Source organism: Vicugna pacos, chromosome 2, assembly GCF_048564905.1.
Source record: "Vicugna pacos chromosome 2, VicPac4, whole genome shotgun sequence".
Lineage (NCBI taxonomy): Eukaryota > Metazoa > Chordata > Mammalia > Artiodactyla > Camelidae > Vicugna > Vicugna pacos.
The window spans coordinates 103,027,412-103,049,123 of record NC_132988.1 but is presented as its reverse complement, the minus strand read 5'-3'; the positions used below and the strand labels follow the sequence as shown (position 1 = coordinate 103,049,123).

Here is a 21,712-nt window from a genome sequence, read left to right as displayed (position 1 = left end):
GTAATGGATACTGATGCCCTAGCTATCCTCTCAGGGATGCCTTAGCTACCTCTTCCACTTTTTGACTTTCATTAGCTCTGACATTCAGCGTGTTAGTTTAATTTCTGCTTGGCATGTGACTAGCCCATGCTGGGCTTTGAGGCATTGGGAAGTTTTCGTTAGGATTAAGGATAGGTTTCTGTGGTGGACGAGGAAGATTTTTCAGAGACTACAGTGATGTGGGGACTTAAAATTACAAAAATCACATCTTTTTTTCAGCTCTAATATGAAGCTTTTTTGGAGACTTTACTTGTTATTAATAGGATTATCTTCCCCCTTTTTAATGTGTCTGTTTTCCTTCTCCTTTTGGACATTTTAAAACACACACTCACACATTTTGGGGATCCACATATATACTTATGCTCCTGAAATGTATTCTTATGCTCCTGTATACTTATGCTCCTGAAAAGCGTAAGTCAGCTATTAAGATTCTAAAAACTTTGTGTTTGTCAGCTGTGTTTACTCTATAGTGAGAAATGTCTGTTTTGAAGTCATTTCTTGATGCCATCTGAAAGGAATCTAGGGACAAAATTTGTGAGGATAGGTTACCTTTTGGAAAGATAGAGTGGGACTTTATTTCTTTAATATAATTGGTTGGGGAAGGTTTTAAGAGTGAATAGAGTCATGGTGGGTGTTTCAAGAAGGAAAAAAATTCTGATGCTTTAACACATGTTGTTGGGGGTGGGGGATGGTGGTGCCATTTGCTGAGATGAGATGAACTGACACAGTAGAGGAGTTGAGTTAGTGTTGACGGGGAGAAGTTTTTGGTTTTCAGCATGTTGTGTTTGAAGCCATTGTGAGAGAGTTAGATGAAGATATCCAGTGGCCAATTACATACATGTATTATGTCTGTGTTTCCTGTGAGGAGAGATTCCTGTTAGGAGAAAGGTCAAGGTTGGAAATCCATACCTGAAGACTGTTAGATGGTAATTAATGCCTTGCGAGTGGGCAAAATCTCCTTGGAGAGGGTTGGAGTTAAGCAGAGACAAACCACTAGTGAGCATCAACATTTAAGGAATGGGTAGAGATGTAAAAACCAGAAAAGGAAAGCTAATGACGAAAGAGGTGGGACAAAACCTAGACAATGTAGCATCACAAAAATGAAGAGAATACTTCTAGGAGGAGGGACACTGGTCATTTCTGTCACATGCTCCAAAGAGGGTAAGTGAAATAAATCTAAATATTCACCAGATTTAGGACTTGAAAGACCTTGGCAAGAACAATTTCAGTGAGCTGGTAGGAGCTATAATGTGATCTGACATGGGTTGAGGGAGTGGAGACCATTCTTTCAAGAGCAATGATTCTGAACTTGGTGGGAATGGAACCTAGGTATTGTGGTGGAGCTTTTTAAGGTGGAATAGGCTTGACTTGTTTAAATGCTAATTGGAAGGAACACAAAGATGGAAGGGGTGAAACTTAGATTGAAACTCCTAATAAGGCCTTTTCCATAACATTGTACAGTTGCTCATCTATTAATGGAAAGTCTACAGTAAAAGGGGTTTTGTTGAGGAGGGAGACACACATTCAATACTGCTGTGACAATGAAGACATTCATAAACTTGATTCTCTTAATTTTTCAGTCTTTCCGCATTGACTATCTCATTTTAATGAGAGAAAATATTGTGTCATTTTTCTCCTCAAGGGATGACCTTTATTCATTTTTTAGTTGGTGTCCCTAGTGATTAACTGAGGTAGTGGATTTAGTTGATTCATGTGAAGCCAAATATACCATTCTCACTATTTTTAAAAAATAGTGAGAACAGTGTATTTAAGTTTGTTATTTTTAAAATTGTTTACACATAATATACGTAATTACTTCTAAAAAGTCTTGGTTAATTGTGAGAGTCATTCAAAGGGCTAGTTCTAAGTTCACTTTATTTCTGTGAAAATCAGGTGATTTTCATAGCTGAAAAGCCGTTGTTTAAATGTCATGTTTACCTTAAATGGTTTTAATTTTATGGACGTAATTGCTCCATAGCATACTGCAGGAAGCTGCATGTCTTCATAGGAAACGTAATCAATTTGGGGACCTTGTATAAGAAAAACGAGTAGCTCATCAGGTTTCACAACCCTTTCAAGTGCTTTGCCACGAGATAAACAGCAAACCTCTGTGTGTACAAAAGATTTTCATGGTTATCCCTATTTCATGAAGATATATTGTTTTCTAGAGCTAGCCATATCCATGACATCTGGTAGTACTTTGTGCCATTCTGTTGTGATTTTCTTTGCTTGCTAATGAAAAGGTGAAATGAATGAGTTTCTTGTGTGATGGGATCTCAGTAAGCTTTTTATAGAAGTCTTACTTTATTTTGTTTAAAGCAGCCACTCTCACAGCAGATAATACTCTTACTGATTGTCTGTAAAAAGCTTTAATTAAGGAAATCAAAGAAGCTCCCTCAAGTTCCTTTGTCCTCTTACTCAGTTTTCTATCCCTTGTACCTAGAAGAGTGCCTGCCATGTAAACGGCACTCAGTAAATATTAAAGTACAGAGTGAACTGGCAGTTGAGAATGTTTTCCTAGAGATATTTTCTTAGACATTTTTGCATTTCATTAAGAAGCTAGCAAAGGCTATATAAGCTGAGGCATATTAGAAAAAAAATCTGTAACTTAATCTACTTTATGGCAAATTTCCCACATGGTGTAATTTTTTCTAATGCTAGTTTTTCTCCCTTCATAATCTTCAACAGTGTTTTCTGTGCTTATTTAGACAGTAATTTACTGACAGGAAAATACATTTTGGTTTATGATCATGTTATTCCCCAGGTCATATTTCAGCCTCTTCTACCATGACAGAAGGAATAAGTCTTTTCCTGTGGTATGTGGCTTCTTACATTGTTTTATGAGAAATCATAAAAGATGCATGTAAACCCAAATTTTCCAAAGTACTGAATTGAAAATCATGACTTTAAACCTTTCCAGCGAAGACTCAACCTATAGAGATGTATTAAATTTTATGTACCTAAAATTTTAAGTATTTTACTAATTATGATTGCTTTACACTCATTTACACATTTTGGGGCAAAATTTATATATAGGGTGAAGTTATTGATAACAGATGTAAATCTGTATTTTTAAAACTTGTCTTGGTTATTTCTATCTTTTTGACTCTTTTATTATATCCATATCTGATTACTCATTATTTTTGCTTGGTAAAGAGGGAATACTAGGAGGAAGAGGTACCCTTTTGCCATTTATTTAATGTGCTTAAATTATTAGTATTATCTCCAGTACCTCTTTTGTTGCAGAAGTTATCTTAAAACCCTCACCTGTTTCCTGAGGGTTGCGGTCATTAAACTAGGTAATTTGTGATTTGCTGAAACAGATCAGTCAATGAAACATCATTATCAACCCTTCACATCCTGAAATACCTCTTCTCCCCTCAGGTTGGTCTCATCTGACAGACTGAGTCCTAGTGATGTATTCAAAGATTTCTGAGTGCCAGCTGTGTTCCAGGAGCTAGGATATACCAGAGGACAAAACAGACCAAAAAAAATGTGTACCTCTGCCAGTGTGTAGAGGTTACATTTTAGTGAGAGAGACAGACAAAAACCAAATAAATTAAATATCTATTGAGATAAGGGCTTTAGAAGAAAAAGAATGTTGGGAGTAGGATAGGGAATGTCAGGAAGGGGTTGCAACAGGTCTCTTTGAGATGGTGACACTTGAGGAAAGGATCTTAAGGATAAGGTGAGAATTTGAGGCATGTTTTTATGTGGGAATAACATTCCAGCAAGAAGGAACAGCAAATGTAAAGACCCTGAGGCAGAATATGCATAGATTAGATATGGTATGTGAGGTAAAGACAGGAGTCAAAGCTAACGCACAGGTTCTGGCCTGAACAATCGCAGTTCCACGGTTGCCTTCATTTGAAATGAGGAACAGCTTTTGGGTGTAAGACTGGGAGATGAGGATGTATGCACAGGATAAGTCACTTGTATGACTTCTGGATTTTGCATGGTGAGAGGTTTAAAAATGTCAAGGCAGATAAACTCTTGGCAGGAAACATGATTTTGAATAACTTTTGCTTTAAACTGTTGATACTTAGGGGAGATGAACTAATTTATTTGCACAAACCGGAGGTAGTTAATAAAGGAAGGGGACTTTCCTGCAGTAAATGAAAGTGTTTTATACATCAATTTTGGATTACCTAAATAATTGCTTGAAATTTTTTTGCTTTATTCTATTAAAATCCGTTACTTTCCCCCCAGCCCATTTGATTTAAACAGGGATTTAAAATGTGATAATATTACACAGATTAGTATGTAATCTCTGACATGAGGAATGTAAGTACTGAGATCTATTTAGATAGAAACGGAAATAGGCATAATATTAAGACTAATGGGAAAAAGAAGCACATTTTTGACGGCTGTGATGTTGTGATTTATAAATATGTGTATTTGGTCATCAAGTGACCAAAATATATTTCTCATACATATTTGTTCTTGTCTCTATTTCCTGGCTGGCAGCTCTTAAGACCCTTGGAATTCCTAAGTGAGAAGAGTGATAAAGGTGTCTTTTGTTAGACTAATGAGGCGACTTTTGGAAAGTATGTCATGGTAGAGGCTGGTTGCCAGTGGAACCAACCTTGGGATTAGAAAGTTGGAACTTGTAGTCCTACCTCCTAACCTCTAGGGAGGGAAGAGGGGCTATAGATTGAACCCATCTCCAGTGGCTGGTGATGTAGTCATTTGTGACTCTGTAATGATGCTTCCATAAAGCCTCAAAGGACAGGGTTTGGAGAGCTTCCAGGCTGGTGAAGAGCTTCCAGGCTGATGAAATGCTGAAAGAGTGATGCGTCTGAATGGGGCCTGAAAGCTCCAGGCCTTCCCCTGTGTCTTGCCCTGTGCATCTCTTCCATTTGGCTATTCCTGAGTTATATCCTTTTATGATAAACTGGTAATGTAGTAAGCAAAATGTTTCTCTGAGTTATGTGAGTCACTCTAGCAAATTAGTCAAACCCAAGGAGGGGGTGGATTATGGGAACTTCTGATCTATGTAGCTGGATGGTCAGAAACAGAGGTAATTGCTTGAGACTGGCGGGGATCGTGGGAACTTCTAAGATCTGACCATCTTGGGGTAGACAGTGTCAAAATTGAGTTGAATTGTAGGTCACCTTTCTGGTGTCCAGGGAATTGCTTATTGGTGCGGGAAGCCTCCTCTCCATGTTGGAGTTGGTACCAGAACCCGAACCCATTTAACCCTATTCTTAAGTCTCCAGGCATCACTTGAGAGACTTTTTTTTCTGAGAATGCTTTATGTTATAAACAATTAATTCTAGATAACTGTGTATCAAAATAATCTGCTTTATATGGCCTACTGTCTGTACAAACTATGTTTATCTTTCTTTATGAGCTTTCTGTTTTGGTACTATATAAATTTGGAAATACACACATGCTGGATCGGCTCACTTCATTGCCTGAGTTTATACAGTAGGTTATTCAGTAGATTGATTCTCCATGGGATCGTGTTCTCTGGTTATGTTAAGAAAGAAAGTATACTAAGAGTTGCCTTGGTGTGTGTGTATGGGTGGGGCAGGTGTGTGTCTCTCATGTCTACTTTGTCTGGGATCACAACGAGTTGACATGGATTCTCATTTATTTATTTTTTAGATGCAGGTACTGCGGATTGAACCTAGGACCTCCTGCATGCTAAGCATGTGCTCTACCTGAGCTATACTACCCTGCTCCCCACACCTCGTCTTTGTTTAAAGATCAACAACAAATCATTAAGTAGCATCAATCACTACTACTGCATTTTTGTTCTAATGGTAGCAATTTTAACATACGTTCATTGTTTTCACTGTAGCAGGTTTTACCTCTGAGGAGTCGACCAACTGTGGGTCTAAAATATTTGGGGGGAAAATTCAGAAAATTCTGAAAAGCAAAAGTTGTATTTGCCACGTGCCAGCAACTGTTTACATTGTATTTCATTGCTTTAGGTATTGTAAGTAATCTAGAGATGATTTAAAGTATATAGGAGGATGTGCATCCGTTATATGCAAATACTGCATCATTTTATATAAGGGACTCAAGGATCTACATATTGTGATGTCTGAGGGTGTCCTGGACCCAATCACCTGCACATACTGAGGGATGACTGTGTAGCTTGAAGCAACTTGTTCTGCAGAATTGTGCAGTAAAAGTAATAAGGCTTATGGGGGGGAAAAGGGTTGAAAGCAGACTAGTGAAAATCCATGAAACTCTGATCTTGGATACTAATTAAAAACAATAGCAATCCTAATAAAAAACAAAAGACTAGCATTTGTACTTTGAATTGCCATCAGTCTTAGGAGTCTTGAACTTGTAGGTCCTGGGAGGGCATTACTTCTAAGAGACTTTCCATTTAAATTAAAAATCTAACCCATATGTAGCCTTCTTCATTTTAATCCATTGTTTAATACAAGGGGAATTTTTCTGCAGCTTTTTCCTCTGCCCCAGCAGCTTTGTCAAATAGGTTAACCTGGCTGAAAGAGTAACAGTTCCTGAAGCCACTGAACCAACTACTACTTACAAGAAAGAAAAGTACTTTTGTAGATTTGCAGGTTTTTTTCTTAAAATATTCATCTGTTACTAAGTTTTTGATCTTTATTTGTGGAAAAGCTTGTTCCCAGTGGCCTCAAAATATTAACATACTAGGAAAAATCATATATGAAGGAGCATGACCTCCATTTACACCAGCATTATTCCCCTATTTCTAGTTGCCTAAGAAGAAATTCACAGCAAAAAAAAAAAAATACATTGTATAAGAACAGATTTTACTTTTGTTTTGTTTTGATTTGGGTTAAATGCATAAGGTGAGTTGCAGGTGACCCCTGAACAGCTTGGGGGTTAGGGACCCCAGACCCCTGTGCAGTGGAAAGTCTCCATGATTTTGTAGTTGGTTCCTTGTACCTACAGTTCTGCATCCTTGGATTCACTGAACCACAGATCTGGTAGTACTGTAGTACACATTTATTGGGAAAAATCCATGTATAAGTGGACCTGTGCAGTTCAAACTTGTGTCGTTCAGGGATCAACTGAATCAGTTTTGGAATCACAAAGACTGGGCTCTGAATTCTAGCTCTGCTGCTGAAATATACTTTCTGCAAGTGACTTGACTTCTTTAAGCCTCAATTTCTGTATCTATAAAATGGAACTAATTATTATACCTGCCCATAGAGTTTGGTAGTAAATAAATGAGATAATATTGGACAAACTTTTACACACCGAATTTACTACTAGTAAGTGCTAACTTTTATTTGCAGTTGTCATTTATAATTCATAATATACTAAAGAGCACGGCATAACTATACCACTAGCAAGGAGTATTTTCAACAAGTTAAACCTTTTCAAATAATTTTTACATCCTTATTAATTTTATCTAACATAAAATATTAAGAGTGAGAAGGCAGGATTTTGTTTTTACTGTCAACTGTAGGTAACAAAGAAAACTGATTAAAAAATGTAGTAAATGTGATTTGTATTTTTCATTTTTTGGCATAGTTTTACACAGGAAACTGATCAAATAATCAGAAGATATAGAAGTTATAATTGTATTTAGGCTCATGTGATGTAAAGGGGATACAAACAGGATTTTTTCGTTAGGTTGCAATAGAGATGAACTTTTTTCTGTTCAAATGCCATTAAAAGTTTTGTACTTTACTGCTTTTGTCTGTGACATGTAGTGGTTTTTGAGGTCTATTTTCTGTCTTCCAGCTCGAAGCTTTCATTTAGCCAAATACATTGAAATGGAATTCTGGTTAAAACTTCTTTTTGATCCTTACTTGATTTGATATTGCCTATTGACATTTTGGTTCTGAAATTAAACACATTGCACCTGTGAGCTGTCTAGTATCATGCATTGAACTATTTTCAACAAATTCTATTCAGGAGTCATTTCTTGAAAACCTGTTAACAGGCAAGAACTTTGAGCACTTTAAGTGTTATAAAAGATGAATTAACAGTTTGGTCCTTGGCCATTTGTGCCTTAGTGGGGAATCCAACTATGCTTACAAGTAACTATAACGTAAGGAAGAACACTCCTATAATAGAGACATTTTGCAAGGAATGTTGAGGTACAGAACAAGGAATGGTTAGTTCAGATTGGTGATATCAGCTAATCATGGAGCAGTTCTTCCTCTTATTTTTAAACTTTTAAATTATGCTAGGAGAAGATGAGTTCTGGAAATCTGATACAGATTCTGTACCTGGATACAGTCTCTGTTCTCTGTCCCTCCCAGTCAGGAGGTGGTTCTTGTTGGAGAAAGGTGAATTTATTCAAAACAAAACAAAACAAAACAACAAATATGCCAGTGTTTGTAAACATTCCTTTAAATGGAAGAAAAAGTCAGTAGAAGTGCAGCCTGAGTAGTAGCTGGGTGAGAAGGCGGTGGCAGTTTTCTCAGCTCTGCTAGAGCTGGACCTGAGGAGTGTGTCACTGGCAGCTGTGAGTGCCCTTAGGGAGTTTGGGCCAAGATAAGTCTGTGCCAAGATAGGCTGCGTGTGCTTCTGCTCTTTGTAGTCACTGCCATTCAGTTAAGTTCTGTGTCCCTCGTTAGATAGAGTAGGAGCTAGATAAGGCCAAATAGATCAGCAGGGAAAGAGATTGTCTGTGTAAGTGCTTCCTGCTTGTTTGTAACCCTTTTGAAATGTTACTCATTTAATATGGGAATATATTCTATCGTTATTATGATAGTTTAGAAGCCCTCAGTTCTACTTTCTTCCCTGGAGGTAACCATTATTAAAAATTTGGGATCATTCTTCCAGACAGTTTTCTATGTACTTAAGTGCATGTAAGAGTATATAAATATAGTTTGGGTTTTCTTCAGGGCAGATGGGCTCATATTATTGTATTTGTATATTATGTGTTATCTTTACTTTTAAAATTTAGTAATCCTTGAGTTCTTAGCATACATTTAGGATTACTTTTCTTTTTTTAAAAAAAATCTTTGTAGTGTTCCATATCCATAATATCGGTGTAACAGAATTTATTTAGCCAGTTCCCATTTGGCATACAGGTAGATATATTTCTTTTAGGAGCAAGGCTACACTATAGTAGCCACATATGCATGGGTATTTTTGTAGGTCATATACTTAGAAGTGAAATTGCTGGTTACAAGGATATGTGCATTTGTAGTTTTGGTAGATGCTGCCAGCTCTAGAATCTTATAGTAACTCATACCCATATATATAGCAGTTTGTGAGAGTTGATGAATAGGTTTCAATAGGAATTGAAAAGAAAGGATTTCTGCACAGAGAAGTGTGAGTAAAAGCATGGAGATAGGACAGCTTAGTAAATATGGTGAGGCAAAGTGAGTAAAGAATCTGGTGTAGGGTATAGGAAGCAATAGGGGCTAGTGGAAGATGAGTCCAGAAAGGTAGGTTGGATCAAATAAACTATTTTAAATGTGTGGCTCAGAACTTTAAACTTGAATGGACAGTGGTGGCCTTTGGAAAGGTTTTACACATGAGCTTTATTTCGGGAGCAGTAACTATGAAGGCTAGGTTTTTGAGATGGGAGTTTGGCTGTGAGACTGTTACAGTGATTGTGTGCTATAATAAAAGCTATGACATTAGAAATGGAAGGAAAGAATCAAATTAAAGCCATGGTATAAGGAATAGACTTACCATATGACCCAGGAATCTCGCTCCTGGGCATATATCCAGAAGGAACCCTACTTCAGGATGACACCTGCACCCCAGTGTTCATAGCAGCACTATTTACAATAGCCAAAACATGGAAACAGCCTAAATGTCCATCAACAGATGACTGGATAAAGAAGATGTGCGGTATATTTATACAATGGAATACTACTCAGCTATAAAAACCGACAACATAACACCACTTGCAGCAACATGGATGCTCTTGGAGAATGTCATTCTTAGTGAAGTAAGCCAGAAAGAGAAAGAAAAATATCATATGAGATCACTCATATGTGGAATTTAAAACAAAACAAAAACAAACAAAGCATAAATACAAAACAGAAACAGACTCATAGACATAGAATACAAACTTGTGCTTGCCAAGGGGGTGGAGGGGTGGGAAGGGATAGATGGGATTTCAAAATGGTAGAATAGATAAACAAGATTATACTGTATAGCACAGGGAAATATACACAAGATCTTATGGCAGCCTGCAGAGGAAAAAATGTGACAATGAATATATATATGTTCATGTATAACTGAAAAATCGTGTTCTACACTGGAATTTGACACATTGCAAAATGATTATAAATCAATAAAAATGTTATATAGTTAAAAATAAAAGCCATGGTATAGAGTTAAAATCAGTCTGTAAGACTTGGTGGCTAAGAATGAGAAGGGAGAAGATTGAATGTTGTGGCTGGCTGAGTGGATAGATGGCACCTTTTATGAAAATAATAAAAATAGAGTAAGAAATAGGTTTGGGGTAAAATAAGTGAAAATTTATTAAACTATAAGGAAGAAGATGATATACTGTCCACTGTTGACATGTTTCTACGAAGTATAGTCAGTTTTTTTGGTAGCAAAATAAACATAACATGAAATTTAATATATTAAACCATTTTTCATTGTACATTTCAGTGATACTAGGTGCATTTGTGTTGTTGTTCAGCTGTTACCATCATCTATCTCCAGAACTTTTTCCATCTTCCTAAACTGAAACTCTGAACCCATTAAACTCTATTCCACCTTATCCTGAGCCCTTGTTAACCACCATTCTGCTTTCTACCTCTGAATTTGACTGCTCTATGGGCCTCATATGAGTAGAGTCATACAGTATTTGTCCTTTTGTGTGGTTTGTTTTACTTCGCATGTCTGCAAGGTTTATCCATATTATAGCATGTGTCAGAATTTCCTTCCTTTTATTTATTTTTATTTGGCGGGGGGGGAATTAAGTTTATTTTTATTTATTTTTTAACGGAGGTACTGGGGATTGAACCCAGGACCTTGTGCATGCTAAGCATGCACTCTGCCTCTGAGCTTTACCCCTACCCCCAAGAATTTCCTTCCTTTTAGACTAGTTGGTATTCCATTGTTTGCATGTACCACATTTTAAAAATCATTCATCTGCTGGCAGATACATGGGTTGCATTTGTTTGGGGTTTTTTTGTTTTTTGTGGGGTTTTTTTTGTTGTTGTTGGGGTGGGTCTCCCTTTTCTAAGTAACTGGAGAGTGGATCTAATACAACTGAGTTTGATAAAACTGTACAAACCACTGCACTCTTGTATAGGTCCACTGTTAGAAAATAGTGTTTACTACCACAGGGATGATTCTAGAAGATCTTATTCTGTACAACTCAAATATATCATGACTACTGGAAAAATGACCCAAAATGCTTATCCTGTTAGTAGTAGACACACCATAGTGGTCAGAGGCTTAGTATAAAGTTAACTGGATTTAGATTTGAAGTTTTAATGTAATCATTGGATTATTGTCAGGATTGAGTAAAATGTATAGAATTATGTACACTGTCAAGTGCCCCAAACAGAGAAGGTGTTGTAATACTTGTCCTAGGCTGGTTGACTGGAGAACTGTTTTGAAAGAATTTGACTTTTAAATAGTTGAAATAAAACAACCTCTGCATCTGATGAAATAACATGATAGCGGTATCATAAAATAGGGATGAGTTGCCATCAAGTAGGTGTTACCTATTAATTGTATCTACAAATCATGATTCCTTTGTGGTACTAATTTTGTAAGTTAAAATGAGAAAAGTAGCAGTATGGAGAGTCCTCAAAAGACTAAAAATAGACTTACCATATGATCCAGCAATCCCACTCCTGGTCATATATCTAGAGGGAACCTTAATTCAAAAAGACACCTGCACCCCAGTGTTCATAGCAGAGAATAAGTATATTGAGAGGTTCCTTTCTCTTTAGTCATCACTCCCTAGAAAACACATATTCATGTTCCAAGTTCTCTGCAGTTCATTTCTTTTTAGCCGAGTTGTAATTCTATGTCCACAGCCTAAAATTTTGACTTCTATAAATACATTTCAACACAACTCCATCTCAGGAAAATGTGTTACGTTTGGAACTCGTTAACATGATTTTCCTTCATGTTCATTTCCTATTAAAACATAAACCCACACAAATTGCTGCACATCAAACTTGCATAACAGTTGGCATTGCCAAATTGAAAAGCATGAACAGAATATAAAATATAGATGAAGAATAGGAATGGAAAATTAAAGCAACAGATCAAAAGAAGTCCTTGGAGACTCTTAAACTAGTTTTAGGGTGGTTAACATTACAGGATAGCTCTTTAGGTTTATTAATTTCTTTCAGCCTCATTGTAAAAGATGAGCTAATAGAAGGTAGTTGGTAATTTAAATGGGATGCTTAGCATGTGGGAAGCACTCCATTAATGTCTGTTAAATTTATGATTTCTAATCTATGGGATTGAGATTGAGAATCATTTTAGTGGCTGGAGAGCATCAGCCTTAAATATTTTTCCCACATGATGTTTTATTTAACACTGACAGATACAGATGGCAGAGGATGCATAATTAAAACTTTAAGATTATTAGAACATTGTTCAATAAATAATGCTTTTACATCATTTAAAAAAAAATCCAACTACAAGCAAGAACTAGATAGACTAGATTGACTTGTCACATCTCCCTACTCTTTGTGGAAAGTTCTGATAAACTGTAATACACTCAGAATATTTGAGCATATCTGGTTTATTAGTGTCCAAACTGAACTACTGAAATCCCCCTACTTTTTTTCTAATGTGTTTTTTTCTTCCAGTTTTATTGAGAGAGAATTCACATACAGCACTAAATAAGTTTAAGGTGTACAGCATACTGATGACTTACATACATCATGAAATGATTACCACAATCGGTTTAGTGAACAACCATCAACTCATGTAGTGACAAAATTAAAGAAATAGACCCACCTCCTTAATCTTCCCTGAAGTCTTCCCCATCTCAGTAAGTAACTTCAGTTTGGGTTGCTTAGGCTAGAAACCTTGGACTCACTATTGCTCTCCTTTTTTCTTCAGCTCCGTGATCCCTGGAGTCAGCAGATGATGTTAGTTTTCTTTTTAAACTATACCCGTGGTTTCATCACCTGTGACACTTCCGACTGCTTCCACTCTGGTGTAAGGTTTTGTCATCTTTAACCCACATGGTCATCGTGGTCTCTCAGCTGGTCTCCACTGCCTCTTCCCTGATGCCTTTATCTTTCTCTGCTCAGCAGCCAGGTTCATCTGCTGATCAGAATCATCTTTGATCTTCCTTTGCTTAGATCTTGATCTTCCTTGACTCAAAATATGCAGTATAAAGCTTAAGACTTTCCTGATTTGTGGTGTCCCCAAGACTGTACATGGACGCCCCCAACCATACTCACGCAAACTCACGTAACCTCTCATCTCTTCATACCCTCTCCTGCAGTCTCCGTGTTCTAGCCACACTGGTCTCCTCACTGAAACACTCCTGCTTGAAGGGCTCTTGGACCTGCTGTTCATTCCCTTTGAATGGAATCCTCCTTTCACCACCTCCTTCAGATCTTTGCTCAAATATTACCTCAGTGAGGTCTGATTTAAAATTGCATCCCACCCCCTGACTTCCTTATCCTTTCTTTCTTTTTCTTTCCAAAGCATTTACCACCATCTGACATTCTAATTACATCGTAAGTTGTGCTGCCAAGAATTTTAGTCTGTTTTGTACACTGAGGTATCCTCAGTGCTTAAAAAAGCTGATACATTGCAGGTGTTCAAATATTTGTTGATCTAATGAATTTATGAAGAGAAAGGAGAGCATGCTGGAAGACATGAATTAGAGCCACAGATTGGATATCACCCACATAATTGAAATAAACATGTGTGAAAATTTTTAAATTTAAAGCATAAGTAATTTCTTGAATAGTAAGTTAAAACACTCACAGGAAAATGTTTTATTTTGGTTTTAGAACTGTGACATTGGCAGTAACTGATTCTCATATTGTGTCTTCAAAGTTAGTAAGTGTCTGTGACTACTCTGGTGGGCAGTGTTCTAGGTGCTTGCACATTTAAGTATTATTTAAGCATTATATAGCTGCAGTTTTTTCCTGTTATTGTCTACAGAGAAGTTGTGCTTGGTCAGAAGTTAGTAACTTTCTAACTTAAAATTCCTGACTCCCAAGTCCAGAACTTGATCAGCACATTCTTTATACCCATGACCACATAATTTTTCAAGCCATCAAAATTTAGATTTTATTGTAAACGAAGAGAAACCTGAGCAGCTAAACTCAAGGAGAAAGAAAATGATACAGAGAAACTAAATTCACTCATAACCGTTTTTATAAACATATACATAGAAAAAGATAGTAGAGGTAAATTTGATTTAGGCTCTTCAGCGTTTCTTACTTAGGTTCCTCTCAAATCCTAGAAAGGAAAGAAGCTTCTGGTTGATTTGCTTGTTTTGAGTAAATATAGTAGTTGTTATGAGCTGATTTACTGTTTCACTACCTTTTCTTCCTTAACATTCTTAACTCACACTTTGAACAGTGTACTGTTCTTTCATCTCCCTTTCCACGTTCCCCACCCTCCTAGCTTTGGTCTCCCAAACTGATAACAGCTTGCTAACACCAGTCCAGAAAGGATAGTTGTGTGTGTGTGTGTATGCATGCGTGTATTTATGTTTAAATTACACCTGTCCATACTATGCCATCTAAAATTCTAGCAAAAAATTTGGGCATATCCCATTTGACCCCTGGCAGTTTGCCACTTTAAGGACAGCACTAGCATCAGGCACTCTGATAGAAATTTTTATCTATAGTACTAAAAATTAGTACATACATTTTAAGAAAAGAGCTTCCCTGGTTGGGAGTTCCTCAAAAGTAAAATTAGCTAAATATTCCTCTTCCACCAGTTGCTAGATCCAGAGTGTCTTTTAGTTATTGGGCCTCATTGATCCTGAGTTTAGCCTCTGAGCTGTATAGGGGTGTGATGTCCTCTCACCCCCAGTGTTTAACTGGAAAAGGAGTCAGGTTTTACTGTCAAGATTGGAATCAGAATTGTTTATGATTCTTGAGACTATTCTTTGAAAACTACTAAAACTAGATTTAACTTTAGATTTGAAATCCTTGTTAGCAGTGGCAAAAAATAGTTTACAGTTGACATTCCTATTATGTGATTTTCATATTTTATGTAATTGTTTCCAAGTACTTGGTGGACAAAACTCATTTAAAATTCAAGCGTCTGTAGAACACATCCCCTAAATTTTGATATCCAATTTAAAATACTTTGTTTCATTAATTCATTATTCGGTATTTTTCTTTAGAATTTCTTATATGTAATAAGCCTGTGAGAATTAATGTAAAAACACTACCTTGACTACCCTCTTTGGACACAGCACAGTGAAGGAGGCTGTACCAACTGGCATGAGAATGTATTTCTGCTTCTTCTATAACAAGTGAAATGCTTTGTAGACAGCTGCGTAGGGTCTTTAATATACATTAATTCTGCAGTTAAACGGTATGTAGTTGGGCATCAGAATTTCTAATGGACATTCCTTTTATGATCAACTATTTTGGACTTTATCTAATGCTTAAAAATGAATTTTACAGAAGCTATGTTGTTATTGATGAAGATGGTTTTTGAAGGGCCATTGAAGTTTCTTCCTATGACAGTTTTGAGCCCTTAAATATGGTAATTGTGAAAATTTTTCTTTCAGCAATTAAAAAGTGGTTTCTTTGAGTCATTTAACTTGTTACTAAACATTGACGTAGTTCTATTGATCACTTCTGCAGTTAGTTTTGGAATGCACTGTGAGTACATGGTTTCTATTCAAATTTGAAGTTCCTTTGGAGTTTCCTGTCCTTAATTTGGGGAATTTTTCAGCACTTTTTGTTACTCTTTTAATTTAATCGTGTTTTGAAGCATAGTAGAGTGTTGACCATCTGCTCTTTTTTAATTTTTATTTTTTTTGTTCCTGATGACTTGACTGAATGGCCTCATCTCCTTCAGCTAGTAAATGTTTTGCTTCCCACAAGGCAGACCATGGGCCAGGGCCCACTTGGGAAAACATGGCAGTGCGTTCTCTTAAGGAACGTAACTGTCATGCTCATTTTTATTTTGTCACTTAAAGCTTATATTGATAACTGCTTTGATTTACAAATCAACCTTAAAAGATCTTAAAGTGCATAACTTCATGAAAAACTGAATTTCCTTTGTAGCAATAAAATGAAATTTCCGATTTGAGTGAGTAAATATGATTCTGACCTTTCTTAGTGGTGTTAGTGAATGTACACACAGTCTCTTGCTAAACCATAACCAAAAATCTGTCTTATGTATATTAACTACATTTGAATGAGAAGTGTTATAAAATTAGATTATTGCTTTATCAGCCAGGTTGAAAAATAAGCTTAAGTGTTGGGTTTGATTTCTCATTGCTTCTGGGAGATAGCTTGGCATAGCAGCATATGCAGTGTGGGATTTTGAGTTGGACGTGTGTGATGAAGTATCTGATCCACCACTTTCAGTCTCTGATGCATTATGTTAAACAGATTAGTACTAAATCTCTGTGAGCCTCAACCCCCTCAACTGCAGGGGGGAAAAAAGGCAACTAGTCAATTTTAATGAGTGGTGAATCAGGATGAAATAAAATAATGCTAAAAGCCTAGCATGGTTCTTGGCATATTGTCAACAGTTGTTGGCCCCAGTACACCCCTATCCCCCAACGATATTTTACAGCAATATTTTGTAGAAAAAGTGCTAAAATTAAAGCTATAGGATCTAAATTTAAGTCCTAGTACTTTTCTCATGTTGCATGTTTTCTTGGATCAGTAAGTTGACCACAGAGTGTCAGTTTTCTCCTGTAGAACAGGTTCTGAAAACTAAAAGATAATGAGTGCTGCAGACTGAGGCTTTTATTCTTTTCTTTATTATCTAATGTATTTATATCTTACCTTATTTCCCAGTGGCTAACATTATTTATGTGCAAGGGAGGAGCTGTACTTCAGGAGCATTAACCTGATAGTTGTGTTTAGGATGCATTTATTTGGAGCAGCAGAATATAGGAAACAGCCTGAGTGTCCTTCCAGGAGATTGTAGCATTGTTAAAGAGGCTTTGAAAGGTTTTAAGCTTGGAGGGGTTAGGGTCAGGGGGTTGTTCTAAAGCGGTAAAATGATCAGTTTAAAAAGATGGTTGTGGTTGCAATTATTTCATTGGACCAGGGCCCTTGTTTCTGTTCTTCATTAGTTCTTCCCACCTACCCTGTAGAGTTCTTTCCTATATGCAGTTCTGCCACCATTACCAGCTTTCTGAAGAGTGACCTACATTTTGTAATCTGCATTCCCCACAATGTGCAATAAATCTAAATCTCAGGAGTGTGTAATTTTTCTGACAGTGAAATTGAGAGGTTTTCATCAGTTGAATCTACCCTTTCAAACAGGAAATAATTTCTCTTTCTCCTTAGCACATACTTTTAGCTTTAGCTGGGAAACTTTTGTCATTTTCCATTCCTGACTGTTAAACTTTACACAAGCTGTTCCACAAACCCGGAGTATAACAAACCTCTCCCAGCTACTTTCTTTCCTTAGAAGCCCTTTTTATGGCTTGCTTTTATTAAAAATTTCCTTATCAGTCGGCCTAAAGTAATGTTAATTGCTTTACAACATGAATGGACGTGTGTATTACTGATAATTTATCAGTTTTACTTCCTTTGTGTAGTTGCGTATTCTTTCTTTCTTGTAACTCGAGGGTCAAATTTGAAGCAAAAGTAGAGTGAGTTCTCATATTTAAAATGTGATACGTAGAATTCTTACTGTATCATTTAAACAATGATGTTTTTAATGGTTTTATGTAAGAAAGGTGTAGTGGGATGAGGAGGAAGAGGAAGGAGGAACCAGGTAACTTGCCAAGGCAATCACAGAGCAGCACTAAAACCTGATAGCCATCTATCTGTTCATTTATATGCATGCTCTTCATAGAAGCAAGCTTTAGAAACTGAATCTCCTTACAACTTAATGACTTCCATGGAATTAAAATGAGTCAATAATATTAACACCAGAAGTGACATTGTTTGAAGGAATCCCTGTGGTGTCTGTTAACAGATTCCCTTTTATACAGGTATGTGGGTGATTTCCAGCTCTCATTCAAAACAGAGTAGAATAGTTGGTCAGTCGAGGTGGACTTGGCACCTATCAAGTGTTCAGACCTGTCTTTTAGGTTATTTTCATTCCTTGAGAGGAAAACTGAAGAATCAGTTGGGGCAAAGAGATCTGTGGGCTTTGGATAGACCTCAGTAAAAGCAAAGGCTGTCCACTCTGACCACTAAGCATGCACTCCTCCTCGTTCACACGCGGGTCACATTAGAAATGACAGTGTTACGTAGTAGTAGCAGCAGCTGCTTTGTTTTTCTTAGTCATGGGAGCAGTTAACACAGCGCACTAGTGGCTTAACATAACAACACTTAAGTCCTTATTTTTTGTTTTTGTTTTTAAGTTATTGAAATTATGAAACTATCATTCAAATGGAAGCATTGTAGTTCTTCGGAACCATTATGATCTCAAAAGGAAAGGAGAATGATACAGATACACTGGCTGAGGTGTTTTGAGGTGCATCGAAGTGTTCCAGCCTGTGGCTTACCTTAACATGTTCTTGAAGTACCATGGCGTGGATTAAAAGGTATGCTTTAGAAACCTTCCAGTGACCCCAAGGTCATGGGTAGAATGAACGCTCATGATTCTATATTTAATTATCACATATTTTAAGATATTTTAATATTTAGATTGCAAATGTGGATATAGGTTTAATGCAAGTATTTTTTGTTTTAAAAAACCACATATCACAAGCTTGAGTGATTTCTTAAAATTTTTTTTCTTTTTCTTCTTTTCCTTTTTGAGATACGGTTATAGGAGAACTGGGGTAGATATTTTCCCTAGATTTTAATAGTTTGGGGCTATAATTTCTTTGACCAAATAGTTCAGGGATTATTCATGTGCTAGTCTGTAATTATATTTCTGGTTTACATCATAGACTAGTTTCTCTGCAGTGCTGTCATTTTGTGGTAGCTTAAACAGGAAGTAATTGGATAAATTCTTCAGTTGAGATATTAATTTGACCAAACAAAATAATTTTTACTTGGACCATTAATAGTTTGCTTTTTTTCTTTTACAAAGAATTTTTACTGAGAGGAAAATGAGTGATTATTAGTTGTGTGATTATTGTTTTATACGTATGCAATTAATCCTTTATGTGTTTGTGGTATGTAGTCCCACTGTTACTTGTGGTTGCTAGTAGCGGTAATTCTAGGCTTCACATTACCCACCTAACCATCAGATCTTTTAAGGTTTTTATGTTCATAGCATTTTATTTGAGTGATATAGTCAAAACCACTTCTTAATTATTCAGAACCTTGGAAACTTCCTAAGTTTGTACCGTGTACTTGCTACCAAGTGTTTTCTTAAGGGTGGTGGAAGTGAATCAACCCAGGAAGAATGCTGAGTTTATTAATGTTACATTAGATTCAGAATTCTTTATCTTTTAGGTAATGAAGGAAAATATATTGGGAAGATAAAGATTAAATCATGGGTGTATAAATTTAATAGAAATACACTTGTATAGTCTGTAATTTTTATCACTTAGGCTACCTTATGTTAAGATCATTTTGTCATGTCAGCAGTTAAATTCTTAATGGAATTTAGTTATTAAACCTAAGACAAAACTGCTTTATACTAAATTGTAAACTATAATAATAGTGGTCTAGTTAAGTTCAAGGTGAAGTCAACTACCTATTAATCAAGTTGAACTAGGTATTTTATGTCGAATACAACAGAATTTTTCCTCCAAAAAGATCTTTTCTGATATGAGTTGGAGATGATATTTATACATAGTTTACAATGTATAGATATAGTTCTCTGTAATAGTTGCCACCTCAACTTAAAAAAATCCTTTTAGCATAGCACTTGGGCATCTGTTTTAATGCCACAGAGGATTCTTGATGTACAGCCAGAGGTGGGAGGGAACTCCTTTCCCTTTGAAAGAGTTGTAGCTTAGTGGTTAAGAGCTCAGATTCTGTGGCCAGCCAACCTGTGTTTCAGATCTGGCAATACTTTGTTTTGACAGGTTGTAAGGATGATGTGGAAAAAATATAAATTCATATATTAAAAATAGAATACCATAAGCATATAATTTATATATTGCATTTTATGTATGTGTGTATGTATGTATATATACATATAAATAAGTGATACACATACTTAGTGCAGGATTGAGCATGCAAGAAGTCAGTGTTAGATTAACAGTGGTGATAATTATTAAATGCCAGATCAGGAACCTCTTTTTGGGGGGTATGATGCTATTACATTTTTTCTTATCCTGAGTCTCATACTTTCTTTTATGATCTTCCTAGAGTTGAATAAAAAGTCATTCTTTGCTGATGTTTTCAAATATTTGAGCTTTTCCTCATCAGTAAAAGAAGGTGGCCACTAGAGACTGGTAATGTACCTGTGGTCCTCTTATCCTGCTAGGTAGGTTTGTGTGTCCTCTAAAGCTGTGTTTTTCAAATTGCAGGTTTCAACCCATTCATTAGTGGATCAAGAAATTGATTTATTGTGTTATTATCAGCATTAAGACATGTATTATAATAGAAAATAAAATATCAGTGCAGTGAATGTAAAAAGGAGTACTTTTTTAAACTTCTGTTTCATTTTTTAAAAATACGAAATAAACAAAATATATACACAACTATATATATGTTGATTGGATTTAGTTCCACTAAAGTGTATGCCTGCCATGTCTCAGATGTCCCTCAGAAGTGGTATTAGTTCTATGTTGTTTTGCTTTGCTGAGAAGTGATCAGGATAGGTTCCAGTCTGTGGCTTCTAATGGTACATATCATACTCTCTGTGTTGCCTTCAAGGATACCCCTACCATCCTTTCCATTTGAAGTGAAGGTTATTACAGGAGAATTATCTGAGGAGTGGAGAAGAAAAGGAGAACATAATAGCTGCAGCTTTTGAGCAGCATTAACCAAGTCCGTTTTATCCAGCTGAGTAATCCAGTATACTGCCCCTTGGCATGCATTCTGGTGTTAATCAACTCAGTGGTTTTCAAACTGCCAGTGGCAGCCATTCTGGAGTCAGTTTAATAAGTTGCTGCCTCTCCTTTCCCCATCCCATTAAATGAAGCAGAAAAGAACAGAATAGGAAAATGTCATGAATGTGTCACACAATGAAGTTTTGTAAAACTTATGTTTCTAGGATATGTGCGCGTACTGGATTGCAAACCTAAGTTCTAGTAATGCTCAACTGGGAAACTGGGAGACTCAGTCTTATCAATCTATATTGCCAACTGCTCTCAGCCAGAGAAGACTTCAGATACCTAAAACAGGATTATTAGCTCAGTAGTTTTATCTCTGATGGAAGGGAACAGTTAATTAGCTATGAAACCTTGTTTTTTGTTGTGTTATTGGGGGGGGGTGCGTGCAACACGCGCACATGCTTGCCCTGATAAATACTTTAAAGGCTCATGGGTAAGAAATTTATAGTATTTCCTAGTTGCAGAGGAATTTCTTTGCATTGATTAAGGTGACCTGTGCAATGAAAACGTGCAAAAACGTGATGATACACACTAAAACCCACCTACTGCATTTTCCCGTTCCTTCTATCTTAGGACTTTTTCATTAATTGGTACTTCTTTAATTGAGAAGTTAAATATGAAGTTTAATGTTGCAAAAAAAACCCCCATAAATCAGATATGTTACAAGTATTTAAGGTGGTC

General features: G+C 36.4%; 1 protein-coding gene across 9 annotated transcripts in view; it reads left to right on the top strand.

The window, feature by feature from the left end:
• The window catches only part of RBPJ (recombination signal binding protein for immunoglobulin kappa J region), a 203,591-nt gene that overhangs the window by 123,396 nt on the left and 58,483 nt on the right, over nucleotides 1-21,712 (top strand). For 3 of the 9 annotated variants that reach the window (XM_015241527.3, XM_072945519.1, XM_006207004.4), the window contains exon 2: nucleotides 18,434-18,616. The exons of the other annotated variants lie outside the window; for them this stretch is intronic. In XM_015241527.3, coding sequence (XP_015097013.1) covers nucleotides 18,600-18,616 — 17 coding nt within the window. In that variant the 5' untranslated portion in view covers nucleotides 18,434-18,599. The remainder of the gene's footprint in view (nucleotides 1-18,433; nucleotides 18,617-21,712) is intronic. 9 annotated transcript variants of the gene reach the window in all.